The 23,140-nt window shown below is 38.8% G+C and overlaps 1 protein-coding gene and 1 long non-coding RNA gene across 2 annotated transcripts in view; both read right to left on the reverse strand.

Moving 5' to 3' along the window:
- The window catches only part of LOC134033496 (merozoite surface protein CMZ-8-like), an 80,862-nt gene extending 66,555 nt beyond the window's left edge, over nucleotides 1-14,307 (reverse strand). The window contains exon 1 of the mRNA XM_062478053.1: nucleotides 14,175-14,307. Within this exon, the coding sequence (XP_062334037.1) occupies nucleotides 14,175-14,307 (133 nt within the window). The remainder of the gene's footprint in view (nucleotides 1-14,174) is intronic.
- A 150-nt stretch (nucleotides 14,308-14,457) lies between these two features.
- Nucleotides 14,458-15,802, reverse strand: LOC134023187 (uncharacterized). The gene is made up of 2 exons (XR_009930747.1): nucleotides 15,669-15,802; nucleotides 14,458-14,946 (listed from the first exon to the last, which is right to left on the reverse strand). It is a non-coding gene; the product is annotated as an uncharacterized LOC134023187 (long non-coding RNA).
- Between the last annotated feature and the right edge of the window lie 7,338 nt (nucleotides 15,803-23,140).

Genomic DNA, 23,140 nt, shown 5'->3' on the forward strand with positions numbered 1-23,140 from the left:
GCCTGTTTAGGCTGAAATCTAAGTCAAAGTTATGTAATGTGAACTAGTACAATGCCAAACATTGTAATGCATTGAAAACGCTATTCAGGAGCTGAAAAGCACTTTAAAGCAATAAAAGAATGAAAGTCTCAAAACTAGGAATCTAATGGCTTAATCTTGTCAGTAGCATGGATTAAGTGATTTACAGTTGATTTGAGTCAGTGTGGCCTGTTTAGGCTGAAATCTAACTCAAAGTCATGTAATGTGAACTAGTAAAATGCCAAACAATGTAAATGCATTGAAAACGTTATTCAGGAGCTGAAAAGCACTTTAAAGCAATAAAAGAAGGAAAGTCTCAAAACTCTGAATCTAATGGCTTAATCTTGTCAGTAGCATGGATTAAGTGATTTACAGGTGATTTGAGTCAGTGTGGCCTGTTTTAGGCTGAAGTCTAAGTCAAAGTCATGTAATGTGAACTAGTACAATGCCAAACATTGTAAATGCATTGAAAACGCTATTCAGGAGCTGATAAGCACTTTAAAGCAATAAAAGAAGGAAAGACTAAAAACTAGGAATCTAATGGCTTAATCTTGTCAGTAGCATGGATTAAGTGATTTACAGTTGATTTGAGTCAGTGTGGCCTGTTTAGGCTGAAATCTAAGTCAAAGTCATGTAATGTGAACTAGTACAATGCCAAACATTGTAATGCATTGAAAACGCTATTCAGGAGCTGAAAAGCACTTTAAAGCAATAAAAGAAGGAAAGACTCAAAACTAGGAATCTAATGGCTTAATCTTGTCAGTAGCATGGATTAAGTGATTTACAGTTGATTTGAGTCAGTGTGGCCTGTTTAGGCTGAAATCTAACTCAAAGTCATGTAATGTGAACTAGTACAATGCCAAACATTGTAATGCATTGAAAACGCTATTCAGGAGCTGAAAAGCACTTTAAAGTGCTTTTCAGCGAGTTAGATTTCAGCCTAAACAGGCCACACTGATTCAAATCAACTGTAAATCACTTAATCCATGCTACTGACAAGATAAAGCCATTAGATTCCTAGCTTTGAGACTTTCCTTCTTTTATTGATTTAAAGTGCTTTTCAGCTACTGAAAAGCGTTTTCTATGAATTTACAATGTTTGGCATTGTACTAGTTCACATTACATGACTTTGACTTATATTTCAGCCTAAAACAGGCCATACTGACTCAAATCACCTGTAAATCACTTAATCCATGCTACTGACAAGATAAAGCCATTAGATTCCTAGCTTTGAGACTTTCCTTCTTTTATTGATTTAAAGTGCTTTTCAGCTACTGAAAAGCGTTTTCTATGAATTTACAATGTTTGGCATTGTACTAGTTCACATTACATGACTTTGACTTATATTTCAGCCTAAAACAGGCCATACTGACTCAAATCACCTGTAAATCACTTAATCCATGCTACTCACAAGATTAAGCCATTAGATTCAGAGTTTTGAGACTTTCATTCTTTTATTGCTTTAAAGTGCTTTTCAGCTCCTGAATAGCTTTTTCAATGCATTACAATGTTTGGCATTGTACTAGTTCACATTACATGACTTTGATTTAGATTTCAGCCTAAACAGGCCACACTGACTCAAATCAACTGTAAATCACTTAATCCATGCTACTGACAAGATTAAGCCATTAGATTCCTAGTTTTGAGTCTTTCCTTCTTTTATTGCTTTAAAGTGCTTTTCAGCTCCTGAATAGCGTTTTCAATGCATTTACAATGTTTGGCGTTGTACTAGTTCACATTACATGACTTTGACTTAGATTTCAGCCTAAACAGGCCACACTGACTCAAATCAACTGTAAATCACTTAATCCATGCTACTGACAAGATTAAGCCATTAGATTCCTAGTTTTGAGTCTTTCCTTCTTTTTTTGCTTTAAAGTGCTTTTCCCTGCTCTCCTCTCTCTGTCCCCCCCCCCACACATCCCTTGTGGTGTGGGGGGTTTGAGTTGTCAGCACCTGCCTGGTCGTCGGTCAGCCAACGCTGGACCTGGTCGCGAGTCTCCCGGTCCTGTCCTACATCTATAAAGTTGAATAATGGATTTTGGTGTTTTAAAAACCCATTGACACTGTATGACTATGTTTAGCCTGTGTTCTGCTCCTCTCTCCCACCAACCGTCTCTGGAGGAGGGGATCCCTCTCTGAATTGCTCCTCCCAAGGTTTCTTCCATATTTTTTTTTTTTTTCTCCTGTTGAGAGTTTTTTGGGAGTTTTTCCTTGAGGGTTTAGGTTGGTTGAGGGGCAGTTCTATGGGCATATGTGAAGCCCTCTGTGACATGCTTGCATGTAAAAAGGGCTATACAAATAAATTTGATTTGATTTGATTTTCAGCTCCTGAATAGCGTTTTCAATGCATTACAATGTTTGGCATTGTACTAGTTCACATTACATGACTTTGACTTAGATTTCAGCCTAAACAGGCCACACTGACTCAAATCAACTGTAAATCACTTAATCCATGCTACTGACAAGATTAAGCCATTAGATTCAGAGTTTTGAGACTTTCATTCTTTTATTGCTTTAAAGTGCTTTTCAGCTCCTGAATAACGTTTTCAATGCATTTACATTGTTTGGCATTTTACTAGTTCACATTACATGACTTTGAGTTAGATTTCAGCCTAAACAGGCCACACTGACTCAAATCAACTGTAAATCACTTAATCCATGCTACTGACAAGATTAAGCCATTAGATTCCTAGTTTTGAGTCTTTCCTTCTTTTATTGCTTTAAAGTGCTTTTCAGCTCCTGAATAGCGTTTTCAATGCATTACAATGTTTGGCATTGTACTAGTTCACATTACATGACTTTGACTTAGATTTCAGCCTAAACAGGCCACACTGACTTAAGTCACCTGTAAATCACTTAATCCATGTTACTGACAAGATTAAGCCATTAGATTCAGAGTTTTGAGACTTTCCTTCTTTTATTGCTTTAAAGTGCTTTTCAGCTCCTGAATAGCGTTTTCAATGCATTTACAATGTTTGGCGTTGTACTAGTTCACATTACATGACTTTGACTTAGATTTCAGCCTAAACAGGCCACACTGACTCAAATCAACCGTAAATCACTTAATCCATGCTACTGACAAGATTAAGCCATTAGATTCCTAGTTTTGAGACTTTCCTTCTTTTAAAGTGCTTTTCAGCTCCTGAAGAGACTTTCATTCTTTTAAAGTGCTTTTCAGCTCCTGAATAGCGTTTTCAATGCATTTACAATGTTTGGCATTGTACTAGTTCACATTACATGACTTTGACTTAGATTTCATCCTAAAACAGGCCACACTGACTCAAATCAACTGTAAATCACTTAATCCATCCTACTGACAAGATTAAGCCATTAGATTCTGAGTTTTGAGACTTTCATTCTTTTATTGCTTTAAAGTGCTTTTCAGCTCCTGAATAACGTTTTCAATGCATTTACATTGTTTGGCATTTTACTAGTTCACATTACATGACTTTGAGTTAGATTTCAGCCTAAACAGGCCACACTGACTCAAATCAACTGTAAATCACTTAATCCATGCTACTGACAAGATTAAGCCATTAGATTCCTAGTTTTGAGTCTTTCCTTCTTTTATTGCTTTAAAGTGCTTTTCAGCTCCTGAATAGCGTTTTCAATGCATTACAATGTTTGGCATTGTACTAGTTCACATTACATGACTTTGAGTTAGATTTCAGCCTAAACAGGCCACACTGATTCAAATCAACTGTAAATCACTTAATCCATGCTACTGACAAGATAAAGCCATTAGATTCCTAGTTTTGAGACTTTCCTTCTTTTATTGATTTAAAGTGCTTTTCAGCTACTGAAAAGCGTTTTCTATGAATTTACAATGTTTGGCATTGTACTAGTTCACATTACATGACTTTGACTTATATTTCAGCCTAAAACAGGCCACACTGACTCAAATCACCTGTAAATCACTTAATCCATGCTACTGACAAGATTAAGCCATTAGATTCAGAGTTTTGAGGCTTTCATTCTTTTATTGCTTTAAAGTGCTTTTCAGCTCCTGAATAACGTTTTCAATGCATTTACATTGTTTGGCATTTTACTAGTTCACATTACATGACTTTGAGTTAGATTTCAGCCTAAACAGGCCACACTGACTCAAATCAACTGTAAATCACTTAATCCATGCTACTGACAAGATTAAGCCATTAGATTCCCAGTTTTGAGTCTTTCCTTCTTTTATTGCTTTAAAGTGCTTTTCAGCTCCTGAATAGAGTTTTCAATGCATTACAATGTTTGGCATTGTACTAGTTCACATTACATGACTTTGACTTAGATTTCAGCCTAAACAGGCCACACTGACTTAAGTCACCTGTAAATCACTTAATCCATGTTACTGACAAGATTAAGCCATTAGATTCAGAGTTTTGAGACTTTCCTTCTTTTATTGCTTTAAAGTGCTTTTCAGCTCCTGAATAGAGTTTTCAATGCATTACAATGTTTGGCATTGTACTAGTTCACATTACATGACTTTGACTTAGATTTCAGCCTAAACAGGCCACACTGACTTAAGTCACCTGTAAATCACTTAATCCATGTTACTGACAAGATTAAGCCATTAGATTCCTAGTTTTGAGACTTTCCTTCTTTTAAAGTGCTTTTCAGCTCCTGAAGAGACTTTCATTCTTTTAAAGTGCTTTTCAGCTCCTGAATAGCGTTTTCAATGCATTTACAATGTTTGGCATTGTACTAGTTCACATTACATGACTTTGACTTAGATTTCATCCTAAAACAGGCCACACTGACTCAAATCAACTGTAAATCACTTAATCCATCCTACTGACAAGATTAAGCCATTAGATTCTGAGTTTTGAGACTTTCATTCTTTTATTGCTTTAAAGTGCTTTTCAGCTCCTGAATAACGTTTTCAATGCATTTACATTGTTTGGCATTTTACTAGTTCACATTACATGACTTTGAGTTAGATTTCAGCCTAAAAAGGCCACACTGACTCAAATCAACTGTAAATCACTTAATCCATGCTACTGACAAGATTAAGCCATTAGATTCAGAGTTTTGAGTCTTTCCTTCTTTTATTGCTTTAAAGTGCTTTTCAGCTCCTGAATAGCGTTTTCAATGCATTACAATGTTTGGCATTGTACTAGTTCACATTACATGACTTTGAGTTAGATTTCAGCCTAAACAGGCCACACTGACTCAAATCAACCGTAAATCACTTAATCCATGCTACTGACAAGATTAAGCCATTAGATTCCTAGTTTTGAGACTTTCCTTCTTTTAAAGTGCTTTTCAGCTCCTGAAGAGACTTTCATTCTTTTAAAGTGCTTTTCAGCTCCTGAATAGCGTTTTCAATGCATTTACAATGTTTGGCATTGTACTAGTTCACATTACATGACTTTGACTTAGATTTCATCCTAAAACAGGCCACACTGACTCAAATCAACTGTAAATCACTTAATCCATCCTACTGACAAGATTAAGCCATTAGATTCTGAGTTTTGAGACTTTCATTCTTTTATTGCTTTAAAGTGCTTTTCAGCTCCTGAATAACGTTTTCAATGCATTTACATTGTTTGGCATTTTACTAGTTCACATTACATGACTTTGAGTTAGATTTCAGCCTAAACAGGCCACACTGACTCAAATCAACTGTAAATCACTTAATCCATGCTACTGACAAGATTAAGCCATTAGATTCCTAGTTTTGAGTCTTTCCTTCTTTTATTGCTTTAAAGTGCTTTTCAGCTCCTGAATAGCGTTTTCAATGCATTACAATGTTTGGCATTGTACTAGTTCACATTACATGACTTTGAGTTAGATTTCAGCCTAAACAGGCCACACTGATTCAAATCAACTGTAAATCACTTAATCCATGCTACTGACAAGATAAAGCCATTAGATTCCTAGTTTTGAGACTTTCCTTCTTTTATTGATTTAAAGTGCTTTTCAGCTACTGAAAAGCGTTTTCTATGAATTTACAATGTTTGGCATTGTACTAGTTCACATTACATGACTTTGACTTATATTTCAGCCTAAAACAGGCCACACTGACTCAAATCACCTGTAAATCACTTAATCCATGCTACTGACAAGATTAAGCCATTAGATTCAGAGTTTTGAGGCTTTCATTCTTTTATTGCTTTAAAGTGCTTTTCAGCTCCTGAATAACGTTTTCAATGCATTTACATTGTTTGGCATTTTACTAGTTCACATTACATGACTTTGAGTTAGATTTCAGCCTAAAAAGGCCACACTGACTCAAATCAACTGTAAATCACTTAATCCATGCTACTGACAAGATTAAGCCATTAGATTCAGAGTTTTGAGTCTTTCCTTCTTTTATTGCTTTAAAGTGCTTTTCAGCTCCTGAATAGCGTTTTCAATGCATTACAATGTTTGGCATTGTACTAGTTCACATTACATGACTTTGAGTTAGATTTCAGCCTAAACAGGCCACACTGACTCAAATCAACCGTAAATCACTTAATCCATGCTACTGACAAGATTAAGCCATTAGATTCCTAGTTTTGAGACTTTCCTTCTTTTAAAGTGCTTTTCAGCTCCTGAAGAGACTTTCATTCTTTTAAAGTGCTTTTCAGCTCCTGAATAGCGTTTTCAATGCATTTACAATGTTTGGCATTGTACTAGTTCACATTACATGACTTTGACTTAGATTTCATCCTAAAACAGGCCACACTGACTCAAATCAACTGTAAATCACTTAATCCATCCTACTGACAAGATTAAGCCATTAGATTCTGAGTTTTGAGACTTTCATTCTTTTATTGCTTTAAAGTGCTTTTCAGCTCCTGAATAACGTTTTCAATGCATTTACATTGTTTGGCATTTTACTAGTTCACATTACATGACTTTGAGTTAGATTTCAGCCTAAACAGGCCACACTGACTCAAATCAACTGTAAATCACTTAATCCATGCTACTGACAAGATTAAGCCATTAGATTCCTAGTTTTGAGTCTTTCCTTCTTTTATTGCTTTAAAGTGCTTTTCAGCTCCTGAATAGCGTTTTCAATGCATTACAATGTTTGGCATTGTACTAGTTCACATTACATGACTTTGAGTTAGATTTCAGCCTAAACAGGCCACACTGATTCAAATCAACTGTAAATCACTTAATCCATGCTACTGACAAGATAAAGCCATTAGATTCCTAGTTTTGAGACTTTCCTTCTTTTATTGATTTAAAGTGCTTTTCAGCTACTGAAAAGCGTTTTCTATGAATTTACAATGTTTGGCATTGTACTAGTTCACATTACATGACTTTGACTTATATTTCAGCCTAAAACAGGCCACACTGACTCAAATCACCTGTAAATCACTTAATCCATGCTACTGACAAGATTAAGCCATTAGATTCAGAGTTTTGAGGCTTTCATTCTTTTATTGCTTTAAAGTGCTTTTCAGCTCCTGAATAACGTTTTCAATGCATTTACATTGTTTGGCATTTTACTAGTTCACATTACATGACTTTGAGTTAGATTTCAGCCTAAACAGGCCACACTGACTCAAATCAACTGTAAATCACTTAATCCATGCTACTGACAAGATTAAGCCATTAGATTCCCAGTTTTGAGTCTTTCCTTCTTTTATTGCTTTAAAGTGCTTTTCAGCTCCTGAATAGAGTTTTCAATGCATTACAATGTTTGGCATTGTACTAGTTCACATTACATGACTTTGACTTAGATTTCAGCCTAAACAGGCCACACTGACTTAAGTCACCTGTAAATCACTTAATCCATGTTACTGACAAGATTAAGCCATTAGATTCAGAGTTTTGAGACTTTCCTTCTTTTATTGCTTTAAAGTGCTTTTCAGCTCCTGAATAGAGTTTTCAATGCATTACAATGTTTGGCATTGTACTAGTTCACATTACATGACTTTGACTTAGATTTCAGCCTAAACAGGCCACACTGACTTAAGTCACCTGTAAATCACTTAATCCATGTTACTGACAAGATTAAGCCATTAGATTCCTAGTTTTGAGACTTTCCTTCTTTTAAAGTGCTTTTCAGCTCCTGAAGAGACTTTCATTCTTTTAAAGTGCTTTTCAGCTCCTGAATAGCGTTTTCAATGCATTTACAATGTTTGGCATTGTACTAGTTCACATTACATGACTTTGACTTAGATTTCATCCTAAAACAGGCCACACTGACTCAAATCAACTGTAAATCACTTAATCCATCCTACTGACAAGATTAAGCCATTAGATTCTGAGTTTTGAGACTTTCATTCTTTTATTGCTTTAAAGTGCTTTTCAGCTCCTGAATAACGTTTTCAATGCATTTACATTGTTTGGCATTTTACTAGTTCACATTACATGACTTTGAGTTAGATTTCAGCCTAAACAGGCCACACTGACTCAAATCAACTGTAAATCACTTAATCCATGCTACTGACAAGATTAAGCCATTAGATTCCTAGTTTTGAGTCTTTCCTTCTTTTATTGCTTTAAAGTGCTTTTCAGCTCCTGAATAGCGTTTTCAATGCATTACAATGTTTGGCATTGTACTAGTTCACATTACATGACTTTGAGTTAGATTTCAGCCTAAACAGGCCACACTGATTCAAATCAACTGTAAATCACTTAATCCATGCTACTGACAAGATAAAGCCATTAGATTCCTAGCTTTGAGACTTTCCTTCTTTTATTGATTTAAAGTGCTTTTCAGCTACTGAAAAGCGTTTTCTATGAATTTACAATGTTTGGCATTGTACTAGTTCACATTACATGACTTTGACACATATTTCAGTCTAAAACAGGCCACACTGACTCAAATCACCTGTAAATCACTTAATCCATGCTACTCACAAGATTAAGCCATTAGATTCAGAGTTTTGAGACTTTCATTCTTTTATTGCTTTAAAGTGCTTTTCAGCTCCTGAATAGCGTTTTCAATGCATTACAATGTTTGGCATTGTACTAGTTCACATTACATGACTTTGATTTAGATTTCAGCCTAAACAGGCCACACTGACTCAAATCAACTGTAAATCACTTAATCCATGCTACTGACAAGATTAAGCCATTAGATTCCTAGTTTTGAGTCTTTCCTTCTTTTATTGCTTTAAAGTGCTTTTCAGCTCCTGAATAGCGTTTTCAATGCATTTACAATGTTTGGCGTTGTACTAGTTCACATTACATGACTTTGACTTAGATTTCAGCCTAAACAGGCCACACTGACTCAAATCAACTGTAAATCACTTAATCCATGCTACTGACAAGATTAAGCCATTAGATTCCTAGTTTTGAGTCTTTCCTTCTTTTTTTGCTTTAAAGTGCTTTTCCCTGCTCTCCTCTCTCTGTCCCCCCCCACACACATCCCTTGTGGTGTGGGGGGTTTGAGTTGTCAGCACCTGCCTGGTCGTCGGTCAGCCAACGCTGGACCTGGTCGCGAGTCTCCCGGTCCTGTCCTACATCTATAAAGTTGAATAATGGATTTTGGTGTTTTAAAAACCCATCGACACTGTATGACTATGTTTAGCCTGTGTTCTGCTCCTCTCTCCCACCAACCGTCTCTGGAGGAGGGGATCCCTCTCTGAATTGCTCCTCCCAAGGTTTCTTCCATATTTTTTTTTTTTTTCTCCTGTTGAGAGTTTTTTGGGAGTTTTTCCTTGAGGGTTTAGGTTGGTTGAGGGGCAGTTCTATGGGCATATGTGAAGCCCTCTGTGACATGCTTGCATGTAAAAAGGGCTATACAAATAAATTTGATTTGATTTGATTTTCAGCTCCTGAATAGCGTTTTCAATGCATTACAATGTTTGGCATTGTACTAGTTCACATTACATGACTTTGACTTAGATTTCAGCCTAAACAGGCCACACTGACTCAAATCACCTGTAAATCACTTAATCCATGCTACTGACAAGATTAAGCCATTAGATTCAGAGTTTTGAGACTTTCATTCTTTTATTGCTTTAAAGTGCTTTTCAGCTCCTGAATAACGTTTTCAATGCATTTACATTGTTTGGCATTTTACTAGTTCACATTACATGACTTTGAGTTAGATTTCAGCCTAAACAGGCCACACTGACTCAAATCAACTGTAAATCACTTAATCCATGCTACTGACAAGATTAAGCCATTAGATTCCTAGTTTTGAGTCTTTCCTTCTTTTATTGCTTTAAAGTGCTTTTCAGCTCCTGAATAGCGTTTTCAATGCATTACAATGTTTGGCATGTAACTTCTGGCTGAATAGTTTTCTTGTTACTTTAACTGTTATAACATGTTTTTGTGTCTGGTTTAAACATGGTAAAAGTGTTTTGGAATAGATATTCTGTGTTCCTAGTCAGTAAATTCATATGCATTGTACTAGTTCACATTACATGACAGTGCTTAGATTTCAGCCTGAAACAGTCCACACTGACTCAAATCAACTGCATATCATCTAATTCACATAATACTGACAAGATTTAGGCTATTAAATTCCGTTTTTGAGAGGTTCATTTTTTTATTGCTTTAACCAACATTGTGTGCTTGACAGAAAATGGCATGTATCAGTTGTTATTTTATTGATATTCTCGTCTTTTAAAACCAAATCCAATAGTAATGCCTGTAACCAGAACACACCAGCTGTAACCTGGTTGAAATCCGTGACTGAATGTATCGGATACATTGTAACCTAGCCTTGTTAAAGGGGCGATTGATTGCAAAACCGATTTTACCTTGTCATAGTTATGGCAAGCCGTTTTATCATTTAACCAATGAATTGTTGATATCCAAAATTGGAATTTTTGATATCAAGAATTCAATTTTGGATATCAAGAATTCGAATTTTGGATATCAAGAATTGCATTTTGGATATCAACAATCCGAATTTTGGATATCAAGAATTGCATTTTGGATATCAACAATTCGAATTTTGGATATCAAGAATTGCATTTTGGATATCAACAATTCGAATTTTGGATATCAAGAATTGAATTCTGGATATCAACAATGTATGCTAATGACTTTCATGTGGGCGGGAGTAGGCAGGCTACGTAAATTCTGTTTGCAAAGGCGTAACATTTTCTACGCTAAGAGCGTTGCCCACTGCGGCCATTGTAGACTTTGCCATCCGTTGGCGTTCGGTTTAGTTCAACATTGATTTTGAAAATGGATGAAGTTGGATGTTTTGAGACCCCAAAAAACGTAATCATTGTCCTTTTTTTATTTTTATGAATGTATTGTATGTGTAACATCGTTATCTGGGTTCAGATTAAATTCCACTAAATTGGCAGAACTACGCCATCTACTGTTCAAATGTGTACCTGCTCCGAGTAGCAGGTACACGCGAGTAACATACGCACAAAAAATTATGAGACTATACCACCCAATAATTTGAAGCACTACTGGCATACATTAAGCTTTCAATTATTTGTAATAAAACTACTAAACTTTCCTCTTGGAGCTATAGATGCTAAACCGTCCAACACAATCCAAAACCAGCTCATTTTACATAAGTATGGCCTATGTTGTTCATGTGGGAGGGAAAAGGCAGGCATTGTGTTTTATTATTTCACAAATATGTTGAAATGATGCAGTTCATAACAAAAGATGCAGTCATTAATTCCTAGGACTGGCATTTCCAATGGGTGTTATTAAGTGCTTTGAGCGGCTAGTCAAATCATTCATCTGCTCCTCGCTGCCCCCCACCCTGGTCCAACAGGTCTACAGACGATGCCATCGCTCTGACTATGCACACCGCTCTCTCCCACCTGGACAAAGGGAATACGTATGTGAGGATACTGTTCATTGACTACAGCTCAGAATTCAACACCATCATCCCCTCCAGACTGGTCTCCAAGCTTGTGGACCTGGAACTGAGCACCTCCCTCTGCAAGTGGATCTTCCACTTCCTGACGGGGAGGCCACAGGTGGTGAGAATCGGTGACCGCACCTCATCCGTACTGATCACCAACACAGGCACCCCCCAGGGCTGTGTGCTCAGCCCTCTCCTGTTCTCCTTGTTCACTCACGACTGTGTGGCAACGCACAGCTCCAACCTCCTTGTTAAGTTTGCTGACGACACAACCATCGTGGGCCTCATCTCTGACAGTGACGAGTCAGCCTACAGAGAGGAGGTTGACACCCTGACATCATGGTACCAGGACAATAACCTCTCTCTCAACATCAGCAAGACCAAGGAGATGATTTTGGACTATAGGAGGCGGCAGGAGGAGGAGCATGCACCCCTACTCATCAACGGATCTGAAGTGGAGAAGGTCAACTGCTTCAAGTTCTTCGGGGTGAACATCAGCAACGACCTCACCTGGTCTGTTCACACGGACAAGGTGGTCAAAGCGGCCCGTAAACGCCTCTTCTTCCTGAGGAGACTGAAGAAGTTTGGTATGGACTCAGTCATTCTCACTAACTTTTACAGATGCACTATAGAGAGCATTCTGACTGGTTGCATTACAGTGTGGTATGGGAGCTGCACAGACAGGGACCGCAAGGCCCTACAAAGTGCGGTTCGTTCTGCTGAGTTCATCATCGGCAGGAAGCTCCCAGCCCTACAGGACACCTACCACACACGTTGCCTCAGGAAAGCTGGCAGGATTCTAAGAGACTGTTCCCACCCATCCTTCAGTCTCTTTACCCCGTTGCCTTCTGGCAGGCGTTACCGCAGCATCCGGTCGCGCACACGCAGACTGGACAATAGTTTCTACCCAAGGGCCATCAGGCTTCTGAATGGACACTGATATGGACATTGATTCACTGCAGACTAGTCACTTATACACTGTCACTTTCAGTACTGGTTGCACTATCAGTAACACTGCACTACTGTACCTCACTGTACTTCGCCATCAGGCTCCTGTATGGTCATTGACATAGTCACTGATCTGCAATTTTGCACTATTGTACTGTACTCCACCTAGGTTAGAATAGGTTATAGGGTTGTAATAGGTATTATGTGCATTTAGGGTTAGTATGGTGTATTATTTATTGTTATCTGTATATTTAGGAAGTTTTAGTATTAGGGTTAGTATAGTCGATTATTTATTGCTATCTGCATATTTAGAAAGTTTCACTTATTTAAGCTCAGCATAGATGTAAATTATGATCTGTGTACTTATATGTTATGCCAGGTGCTTGCGTTGTCTTGTCTTAAGAATTTCAGTGCCCAGTCTGACCTTGTGTTGTTCTGTGTACCTGACAAATAAAAGACTTGAACTTGAAGCATTCCAATTACAGTCCTAACTTGGACACACATTGCATCACTGTGTCTGTCTCACTGTACATGCATGTATGGGATTTCCCATGTACTTAAGTTATACACTAATAAATACAACTTTCACAAATCAATAGAACTAGTCATTGGATACTTAGTATGTTGTTGTAGCCGATGTGTATCGGTGAAACTCACTCCTCAGGTATGTAACAGGCCACCCGCATCAACGAATAGCTAGCTTTTCGTTGGCGTAGTTGGTAGTGGTGGCGCTTGGGAAGCCAGAGGTGGTAAGTTCGAACCCAGTGCGGGACGATTTGCCCGATACCTCTGACGGAGCTTGCAAGACCACGTCTGTTACACTGGTGCCGTGACCCGGATCGCTAGGTTAGCATCAGCTAACCGGCCGGAGTGAGTTTGAGGGGTGAATGTAGCCGATTTGTATCGGTGAAACTCACTCCTCAGGTATGTAACAGGCCACCCGCATCAACGAATAGCTAACTTTTCGTTGGCGTAGTTGGTAGTGGTGGTGCTTGGGAAGCCAGAGGTGGTAAGTTCGAACCCAGTGCGGGACGATTTGCCCGATACCTCTGACGGAGCTTGCAAGACCACGTCTGTTACATTGTCATGTTAGTTTGTTATTGATAAGAGTAGATTGTGTGTAGTCAGGTTGAATAGATGTTCATGGTCACGAGAAAGTACTGGGTGAACGTCCCTTGTGATGGCGGGGAGAGCTCCACCTATGATCTCTCTCTGCCCTGAGTGGTCATGGGCTGGGAGCTGGGAATCTTTCTCTGTGACTGTTGTAACACCATTAATACCTGACTATCAATATCCATGTTGAATTTATTTGACCCTATAAAACACGTTCCCCCGACCTTTGAAGCTGGGAAACATGATTGAGACCTAAGCCTGGTGTTGTGCCGTCATTTATTGTCAGAGGTCTGTTTTCTCTCCCAATCTGCAGATCAATAATACATCTAGTCACTTATAAGAATACAAAAATACAGAACTGAACTTAAGTCTCCGTTAATGAAGACGAACAAGACACTTTCTTCATCAAAGGTGAGTTCTCTGCTGGGGATCATGCTGGACAGCTTGGAGAAGGAGGCTGAGAGTAGCTGATGGCCATCATGGACAACCAATCTCATCCCCACAGCGATGATGCAATGGAGAACCCGCAGCAACAGAATAGACAGCCACAATAATTAGAGGCCACACTACCATTCATTAGCTAGTAAGATAAATGTAGATATGATCAATTTTATGAATACAATGAAATAAACACAATGGAGATGGTGTATTGCAAACAAACTTTATTAAAAGAAAGTGATTATAATTCGTACAATATAAATGTGACTTTGGATTTATTTAATAGCTTCACATAAAACATTACATTGATACCTGCCCCCTCTAATAACTACTTATCCCTAGCACATGAGATGTAAAGGTAAAAGTTTGTACACAATATGGGCCCATTCCTCTGATCTAACGTTGCTGACATATCAAATATCAATCAAATAGTAGTCGGAGTATGAGGTGTTGTCTTCTGCTTTTGCTGGTGAGATCAGATTGGATTACCTTTAAAGTCACATTCATATTTGTGCATGTTCAGAAGACCAGCAGCTCAATAAACATAGGTGAACTGTGTCCTTTCTTTAGACTGAATCCAGACGAGCTGTTCAACCAGGTAGACAAGGTCCACCATGTGGGCTGTGGACAGCGGCTTTGGACAAGGTCAGCTTGGTGTTGTCAGGCCAGGTAGTCATGATCCAAGGACTCTGGGCCACCTAAAATAAATAAATAAGAGAAAGAGGGAACATTTTTTAGATCAGGGGTATTCAACTTCTATGCAGTCTTGAGTCTGCAGTCTTTCTGTTTTACCTCATCACCGTCACTCACCCTCCCAGCAGTGTCACAGATAAAATGTATGCCCTGATTGGAGCCTTCAAATGAATAAAAAAAACTATCTTGTCCAGAGTTACATATTAAGGGACTTAGATTAAAAACAATACCATCATCAGAATTGTGACTGACCCTAGTTCCACATCCCACACATCAAGACGACATGTCTGGGGAAATTAGGACATTGTGTCACCATACACCATAGGCTACCAGAGTATGTCTCCTTAGACAGGCTCTGGCATTACTTTTCGCAAGCTACTAGTCTATATAGTCCAGCAGTCTCCAAACCTGTTTCTGAAGAGCTACTTGCCTGTAGGTTTTTGATCCAACAACACTCATTTGACCTGATATCAGTTACCTGATCAACCAGATAATAATTAGAATCAGGCGTGCTAGTGTTGGACCTTAAACCTACTGGCAGGTAGCTCTTCAGAAACAGGATTGGAGACTCGTATAGTCTATTATATTCATATCTTTTCACGTTTCATGATGAGCTAGCCTAGCTAGCTAGAGTACAGTAGCATTAACGTGTGCTTGCTAGCTCGACTGTAGTGCTAGTTATCGAACAAAACAAAACAAAGTATAAAAGCCAAAACTAGTACAGTACCTCTTTTGTTGGGTGGTCCACGTAGGTTTCTTATGAGATTATGAGACTTTTTCATTACAAACACTTGCACAGACATCTTCCAACCCGTCTGCTACCGTACGAGCAGACTAAACCCAACAGAATCCCAACTTTTGCGTAGTGTACGCAACGTTTTTTTAAACTCCCCACACTCCCCTACCCATTGGTTTACATCTTTAATTACGCAAATGTATGCTAACTTGATATCCAGAATTGCATTTTGGATATCAAGAATTCGAATTGTTGATATCCAGAATTGCATTTTGGATATCAACAATTCGAATTCTTGATATCCAGAATTGTATTTTTGATATCCAAAATTGGAATTGTTGATATCCAAAATGGAATTGTTGATATCCAAAATTCGAATTGTTGATATCCAAAATGCAATTGTATTTTTGATATCCAAAATTGGAATTGTTGATATCCAAAATTGGAATTGTTGATATCCAAAATGCAATTCTGGATATCCAAAATTGGAATTCTTGATATCCAAAATGAAATTCTTGATATCCAAAATTCGAATTCTTGATATCAACAATTCAATTCTGGATATCCAAAATTCTAATTCTTGATATCCAAAATGCAATTCTGGATATCAAGTTAGCATACATTTGCATCAAATTTGCGTACTTAAAACTAAACCAATGGAGTTGAAGAGTGAACACATGCGCAAACGCCGACAGTGAAAATCTTTGAGTTCTTTCCATGTTGCAAGAGATGGGATAGCAAGGCTACTGCAAGGGCGATTTGTACAGGAATTTTTTGTAATAAGCAGGTTTATTAACATGGGTCCGTGTACCTTGTGGCCATTGGTTTTTCTATTTTGCAACCCGTGTTGACAAACGCAAAATAGGGCCGTAATATCGTTTTGTCACTTTAGTAAGTCGAACACACATTTAAGTATAACGGCTTGTTTTTGGTTGTTTCGTTTTTTTTGGGAATAATGAAATAACCATATAACACAAATGGTATAACGAGCCATTAATCGTTGTTTTGATTATTCCATATCCTTTATGCTGATATCTGCAAAAGATAAAAAAAATAGGCTCGTAATATCGATTTGCGAACCAGAGGGCAGCAACGACTAGCTTTAAAAAAAATGTTCCTGTGATCTGCAGGCTCGTAATAACATTTGTGTTATATGGTTATTCCGTTATTCCAAAATAAAACAAAACAACGGATACCACACATTTCCCCATCATCTGGTTCTGACTTCCGAAATGGACAAATCGATATTAGGAGCCTATTTTTTATCTTTTGCAGATATCAGCATAAAGGATATGGAATAATCAAAACAACGATTAATGGCTCGTTATACCATTTGTGTTATATGGTTATTTCATTATTCCCCCAAAAAACGAAACAACCAAAAACAAGCCGTTATACTTAAATGTGTGTTCGACTTACTAAAGTGACAAAACGATATTACGGCCCTATTTTGCGTTTGTCAACACGGGTTGCAAAATAGAAAAACCAATGGCCACAAGGTACACAAACCATTCAGTACACGCGCAGCCATGTTAACTAGCATTGTTTAAATGATAAAACGGCTTGCCAAGATATAACATAGAACATGCAAATATAATCCCGCCCCCATTAAGATCATTAACATACATTGTTGATATCCAAAATGCAATTCTGGGTATCCAAAATTCGAATTGTTGATATCCAAATTGCAATTCTTGATATCCAAAATTCGAATTGTTGATATCCAAAATGCAATTCTTGATATCCAAAATTCGAATTGTTGATATCCAAAATGCAATTCTTGATATCCAAAATTCGAATTCTTGATATCCCAAATGCAATTCTTGATATCCAAAATTGGAATTCTTGATATCCAAAATTATCGAATTTTGGATATCAAGAATTCATTGGTTAAATGATAAAACGGCTTGCGGGTAATATGAACATACACCTCAAAGTCCATTGACACCTCTTTCCTATGCAAATCTCAAAATGAAAAAATGTGGCTGTAAAACGCTAGCTTTTCAACAAAGCCACCGGACTGACGTCAGTCCGGGGACCTCCTATTTTGGCTCTGGTCTGTATCTTTGTCACGCCCCAAAATTTACATCCAGACCAGCCCGAGGTAGCGTAGATCTCCGATACTAGTTTAGCTGCGCGCTGCTCTGTGTAGGCTACTTCTAAGGAATTATAAAGAAGAACGTTTTTATAACAAGGATATTGAAAATGGACCACGGTCGTAAATGCTGTGTTCCAGGCTGTACATGGCCGGCTAACACTCATAGTATTTCCAAGGAGCCAAACATTCGACAGGCATGGCTGCTGTTTGTCTATGAGAAGATCCCGGCAAAGTTCGACACTCAATTATTCATTTGCTCTGAACATTTCACCCAAGACAGTTTTGATAACCTTGGACAATTTCAAGCAGGATTTGGTAAGAAGCTGAACCTGAAAAGAGGTTACGACCGTATGTTCATTGCAACCGCAAGCTGTAAGTACAGTATGATTTTGTCGCTAACAGTTATTAGCAATGCTAACGTCTCCTGTATCTAGCATAGGTAGAATGCTAAATACGTTTCTAAACACATAAACATACTTTACTTAGCAAATGACTCTAGCTAGACTAGCTGTAGTCGGCATTAGAAGGGAAGCTTCCGAAAAAATAGCCAGAAAACGAATAGCAGTCTGGCCTATTGCTAACGCCTGTCTAGATTATCTATTTGAAAGAACTGGAGGAAGGCAGGTGCTAGATACAGGATACGTTAGCATTGCTAATAACTGTTACCGACAAAATCATACTACAGCATGCGGTTGGGATGAACGTAAGGTCGTAACGCACCTCTTTTCCGCAACAGCTTCATAGCAAATCCTGCTTTACATTGTCCGAGGTTTTCAAAACCGTCCTTGGTGAAATGGTTCGCGCAAATGTGTCGAGGGTCGAACTGCACAGGGATCTTACGGTATAGACAAACATCAGCCATGCCCGTCTAGTCAATGTTAGCTAGACTCATCTGCTTTTTATTAACGCTGATTTGCAAGGAATGCAAGAACAGCTAGGTAGCGAAAACACCTAGACTGTAGGCATGTAAACTAGTTTAGCTTGCTAACGCAAAAGCATAGGTAGAATGTGTGATGATTTAGCCTAGTTTATTGGCAATGGGGCTAACATTGTTTCATGTTCCCGACTGTGTTTCATTCAAATAAATAACCCGTGTTGTTATGTAAATCTACAATTCACGAAGCATGATTGTCCAGATCTTTGTCAGGTCATTTTTCAGCAAGATATCTAGAGCTAGCTAACTGAAGCTGAGTTGAATCACGATATAGTTTGGTTGCTAAACTGTAACGTTCTACCCACCTAAGTCAATCCAGTTTGCTTTGACAAATATTGGCAAGTTGGATCATCAAAATGTGGTTGGCCCACCTCTGGGCCACATCCTTGCTCCAGTTCTGGCTGGGTCTCCGGTCCAAAACTGGCCCACACACTGAAAACAGACACATACAATTTCCTCCGGCCCAGATGCGGCCCACACCCTGTCTACCATAACTAGATATTTGCGGCAGACAGACATAATACACTATGTGGCCCGATGCTAGTGGAAATTACAGTTTGGAGCCAATTAATATTTGCGGCAGATGTCAATCCAGCCCTCGGCCCGATTCCGTAAAGCGACAATCGGCCCACTACCTCTGGAACGGATACAGGCCGACTGCCGTTACTGACCATCCAGCACTGCAGAGCGCAAAACTGCTCACTTTCGAATTCAGAACCGGTAAGTGAAGCCTTGATTAACCCTTTAATTCTTAACACATTTTAACTAGCTAGATAGTGCGTGAAATATAGCCTACATGATTTTGTCAGCAATGTAGAATAGCGGACAGATTTCAAATATAATCTATTGTTTAAAAGGTATGACCATCCAGTGATTATAGGAGGTAAAGAACAGAATTTCCACAAATTAAAAAATAGCTAGCATTAGCTCTACAGTAGCTAGCGTTAGTAGGTAGCCTACAGTATCTTCTTTTCACAATCGACCACTGGCTAAACAAGATATTTAGCATAGCTTAAAAGGTAGCCTATATAGTGTTGGTAAATAATGTTTATTTAGCAAGTTTTACAGAAATGTGGTCATGTATTTTTTTCTAGAAGTAATTTAGAGCTACTAAACGTTTTGATGTTGATAGGCTACTCACAACCCTTAACCCTTGTGTTATCTTCGGGTCATTCTGACCCATCAGTCATTGTGACCCACCGTCGTATTGCGACAAATTTACCTCATACAAAAACAAAGTGAAGCATTTTCTTTTAACTGTCGGGCTGTCTCAGACCCCCCACATTGGAATGGTTAAAAGAAAATTATTTTTATTTGTTTTTGTATTGGGTAAAATTGGGTAAACACAACAATGGTTCGTTATGAACCTTTGGGTCATGTGACCCGAAGGCAGCACGAGGGTTAAAAAACTTGTATTTAATCAGTAAATCCAATGCTATGGGTAATTTGCCATGTTCCTGAGGCATCTTGGTAATAATGGAGACCAACGATGTCAACGATACTATCAAACTCACTAAGACTTCTACTTCGATTTAGCGCGCATGCACTTGTTGGTTCAAAACGGCGGCAAGTGTTGCGCCATCTAGCAGCGTTTGTACATTTTTTTTTTTTTTTTTTAAAGCACTAGAAGTATATATATATCCCAGCTATTCACCTTATTCCGCCCCGCCCACTTTTTTCATCTTTTCGCACTTCCGTTGTATTTGGACTTCCGCTTTACCAGGAATATCATTCAATTCAATGGAGAACTGCCGAGAAGTCCTGCTGCTAAAAATGAATTAAGGTAGGTGGATTTGTGCCAGATGTGCTATGTTCGTGTGCTACAACAAGTCAACAATACACCCTTTCACTGGATGGCTTGAAAACTACTTTTAAGTGTTTATATAATTTGTTTGCCGGTCAGATCGCTGCCCTGGGCTCTGCTGCTGTGCTGCGATAAGGCATTACATTATCCACAAACATAAGATGTTTTAACGATTTCACTGCAAGGCATATGCATTTGCTATACTTTGTTTGAAAGGTTAGGTCCTCTAGAATTCAGTCGTGTGATTAATTTTACTGTCAGTACATGTATTTGAGATTTCCCCGCAAAACCGACCAGCTAGCATTGTTAGCAATAGAACGTTAGCTTCTTATCTACTTGAGGCTCTAGTTTTTACATCAGCTCTCTGCTATTAGCAGAGATTAGATTATGATGATGCTAATTAGTTTGATCTTTCAGAGACTGTCACAGCAGATGACAATTTATGCTGCATCAAGAAAATGGAGAAAACTACGTGGGAAGAAACTGCACATACACTAAGGAGCTCAGGCGGGATTTGTCTGCCTCACCCAAGGGTTTTTTCTGAGTGGGTGGATGACATGAGACGGTGGCCTGAGATCGTCTATGGCGACATTTTTAATTACTTTGTTTTGTCACTTGGTGTGGATGGGTCTGCCATGCGAAATTTTAAAAGTACTGAGGCATACCAGTACCTGCATAGTGGGAAAGTCGGCCGTGTGTTAGTTCACCAGGAAAAGGGGTACGTATTTCTGAAAGCCAGTGTGAGTCCCAGTCAGGCCAGCACTCCAGCTCATTTGGCTTGGGTGTTGGCTACACCTAACGGAGCATTGGAGACTATGGGATGCACCTGCATTGCTGTGTTGGGGAGATCCTGCAGTCATGCCGCAGCAATTCTGTGGAAGGTGGGTTAATCTTAGCAAATGCTAAAATATATGCCATATATTGAATGTTTTGATATTTTGTGTTTCTGAACATGTTAACTTTTTTTTCTTTTTGGGGGGTACAGTAATAGCTGCTGAGTTGATTCCCATTTATGAGTATGTTGTCTAATCTCATCATGACATGATGGAGTAAGGTAAGTAAAGTAACTGCAGGTAAGTAAGCATGCCTTTATTGGCATGCTTGTATAATGCAGATCACAGACGAGTTTGCGTCATTAAAACAACAATTTAAGGTAAGTTAATACACCTACTGTTAACTCACAAAGAAGTGTGCAGTTAAAATGCAAAAAAACTATGTATATTTAAATTGTACATTTTATTACTTTAAGTTTGAAAAATAATGAAAAATTATCACCACATGTACAGGCAACTTTCCTTCTGTCTAATCACGATCAGTTTCATAAGGTAAGGTTATGTAGGCCTCCAATTTGTGTAGATTAATAGAGTGTGTCCGATTCTCCTCTTTGTGGCTGAGTTTTCTTTTTTGGTTTTGATTTAATAAATTGTCAAGCGTTTGTCACTGCTTAACATTGTGCTTTGTGTTAGGTGGAGAATGCAGTATCGAGTGGGCTCACTGGACTGGCCTGCACTGATGAGCAGCGGCAGTGGAACAAGGGGACCCAGAGGAACCTTGAGCCCAAACCTCTGAGGGATATCCTCTTCTCCCATCATAAAATGTCTGACACTTTTAGTGGCACAAAACCAAGAGTGGACCCTCTCCCTCCCACCCCTCTTTTCCACACCCAAGAGCAGCTCAGCACAGCCTTTCTAAATCAGGCTTTGCCAGTGTCCAGCCTGCTGTTCAAGTGTATTAGTGCTACACCCACTGAACCACCTGTGGATCCACCTGTTGCTCTGCCCCATGCTGACCACGATGGAACCAGCTCTTGCCCAAGATGCATGTTATTTTATAATACCTTTGTGGCTATTGACGGCAAAAAGCTGGAAGAGGCAACTCGGGAGCAGAGTTCATCCCAGGTCTGGCATGACTCAAGAACATTGAGGATAACTGCCAGCACCTCCAAAAAAGTACCCATTAGAACCAGCCCGGATGCTTATCTCAAAACACACGTGCATCCCAGGTTTCATGGGAATGCTGCAACTCGACATGGGACCATGGGTGAAGCTAAGGCACTACAGTGGTTGGAGGAGCAAGGGTATAGTATTTCCAGAAGAGGTACAATGCTGTGTCCTGGAGAGCCTTGGCTGTCAGCGAGTCCTGATGGGATTATCGACTCGGGTTTTCTTTTGGAAATTAAATGTCCTTTCCTTAAGGCTGGCGAGACGGTAAAAGATCTGATGGAGAGCAGGAAATACGACGTGAAGATGGTGGAGGTTTCCCCAGCTGCAAGAAAATGGTCCTCGTGGTTTTTTCATCCAGGTTCAATTTACCATGATGTGCACTGGGCTAAGGGCATGCAAGCTCCTCATCTGGTCCTCTTCCCAACAAGTGGTGGTTGATGTTCCCTTCAACAACGAGTTCTGTTCTAAAATGCTTGCAAGGCTCAGAACATTTTATTTCAAATCTATGCTGCCTTACGTGTCTGATGAGCACCAGGAGGGTCGCTTGGTGCTTTGTGCGCGATATGCACAATTGTTTTGTTGAGATTGTTTATTTTACAGGGACCATGTAGTATAACTTGATTATTGTTATTGTGGATGGATCATTTTATGTATGAGGAAAGAAACTCCTTGATTCAATGTATA

The sequence above is a fragment of the Osmerus eperlanus genome, chromosome 1 (assembly GCF_963692335.1).
Source record: "Osmerus eperlanus chromosome 1, fOsmEpe2.1, whole genome shotgun sequence".
NCBI classification, from domain to species: Eukaryota; Metazoa; Chordata; class Actinopteri; order Osmeriformes; family Osmeridae; genus Osmerus; species Osmerus eperlanus.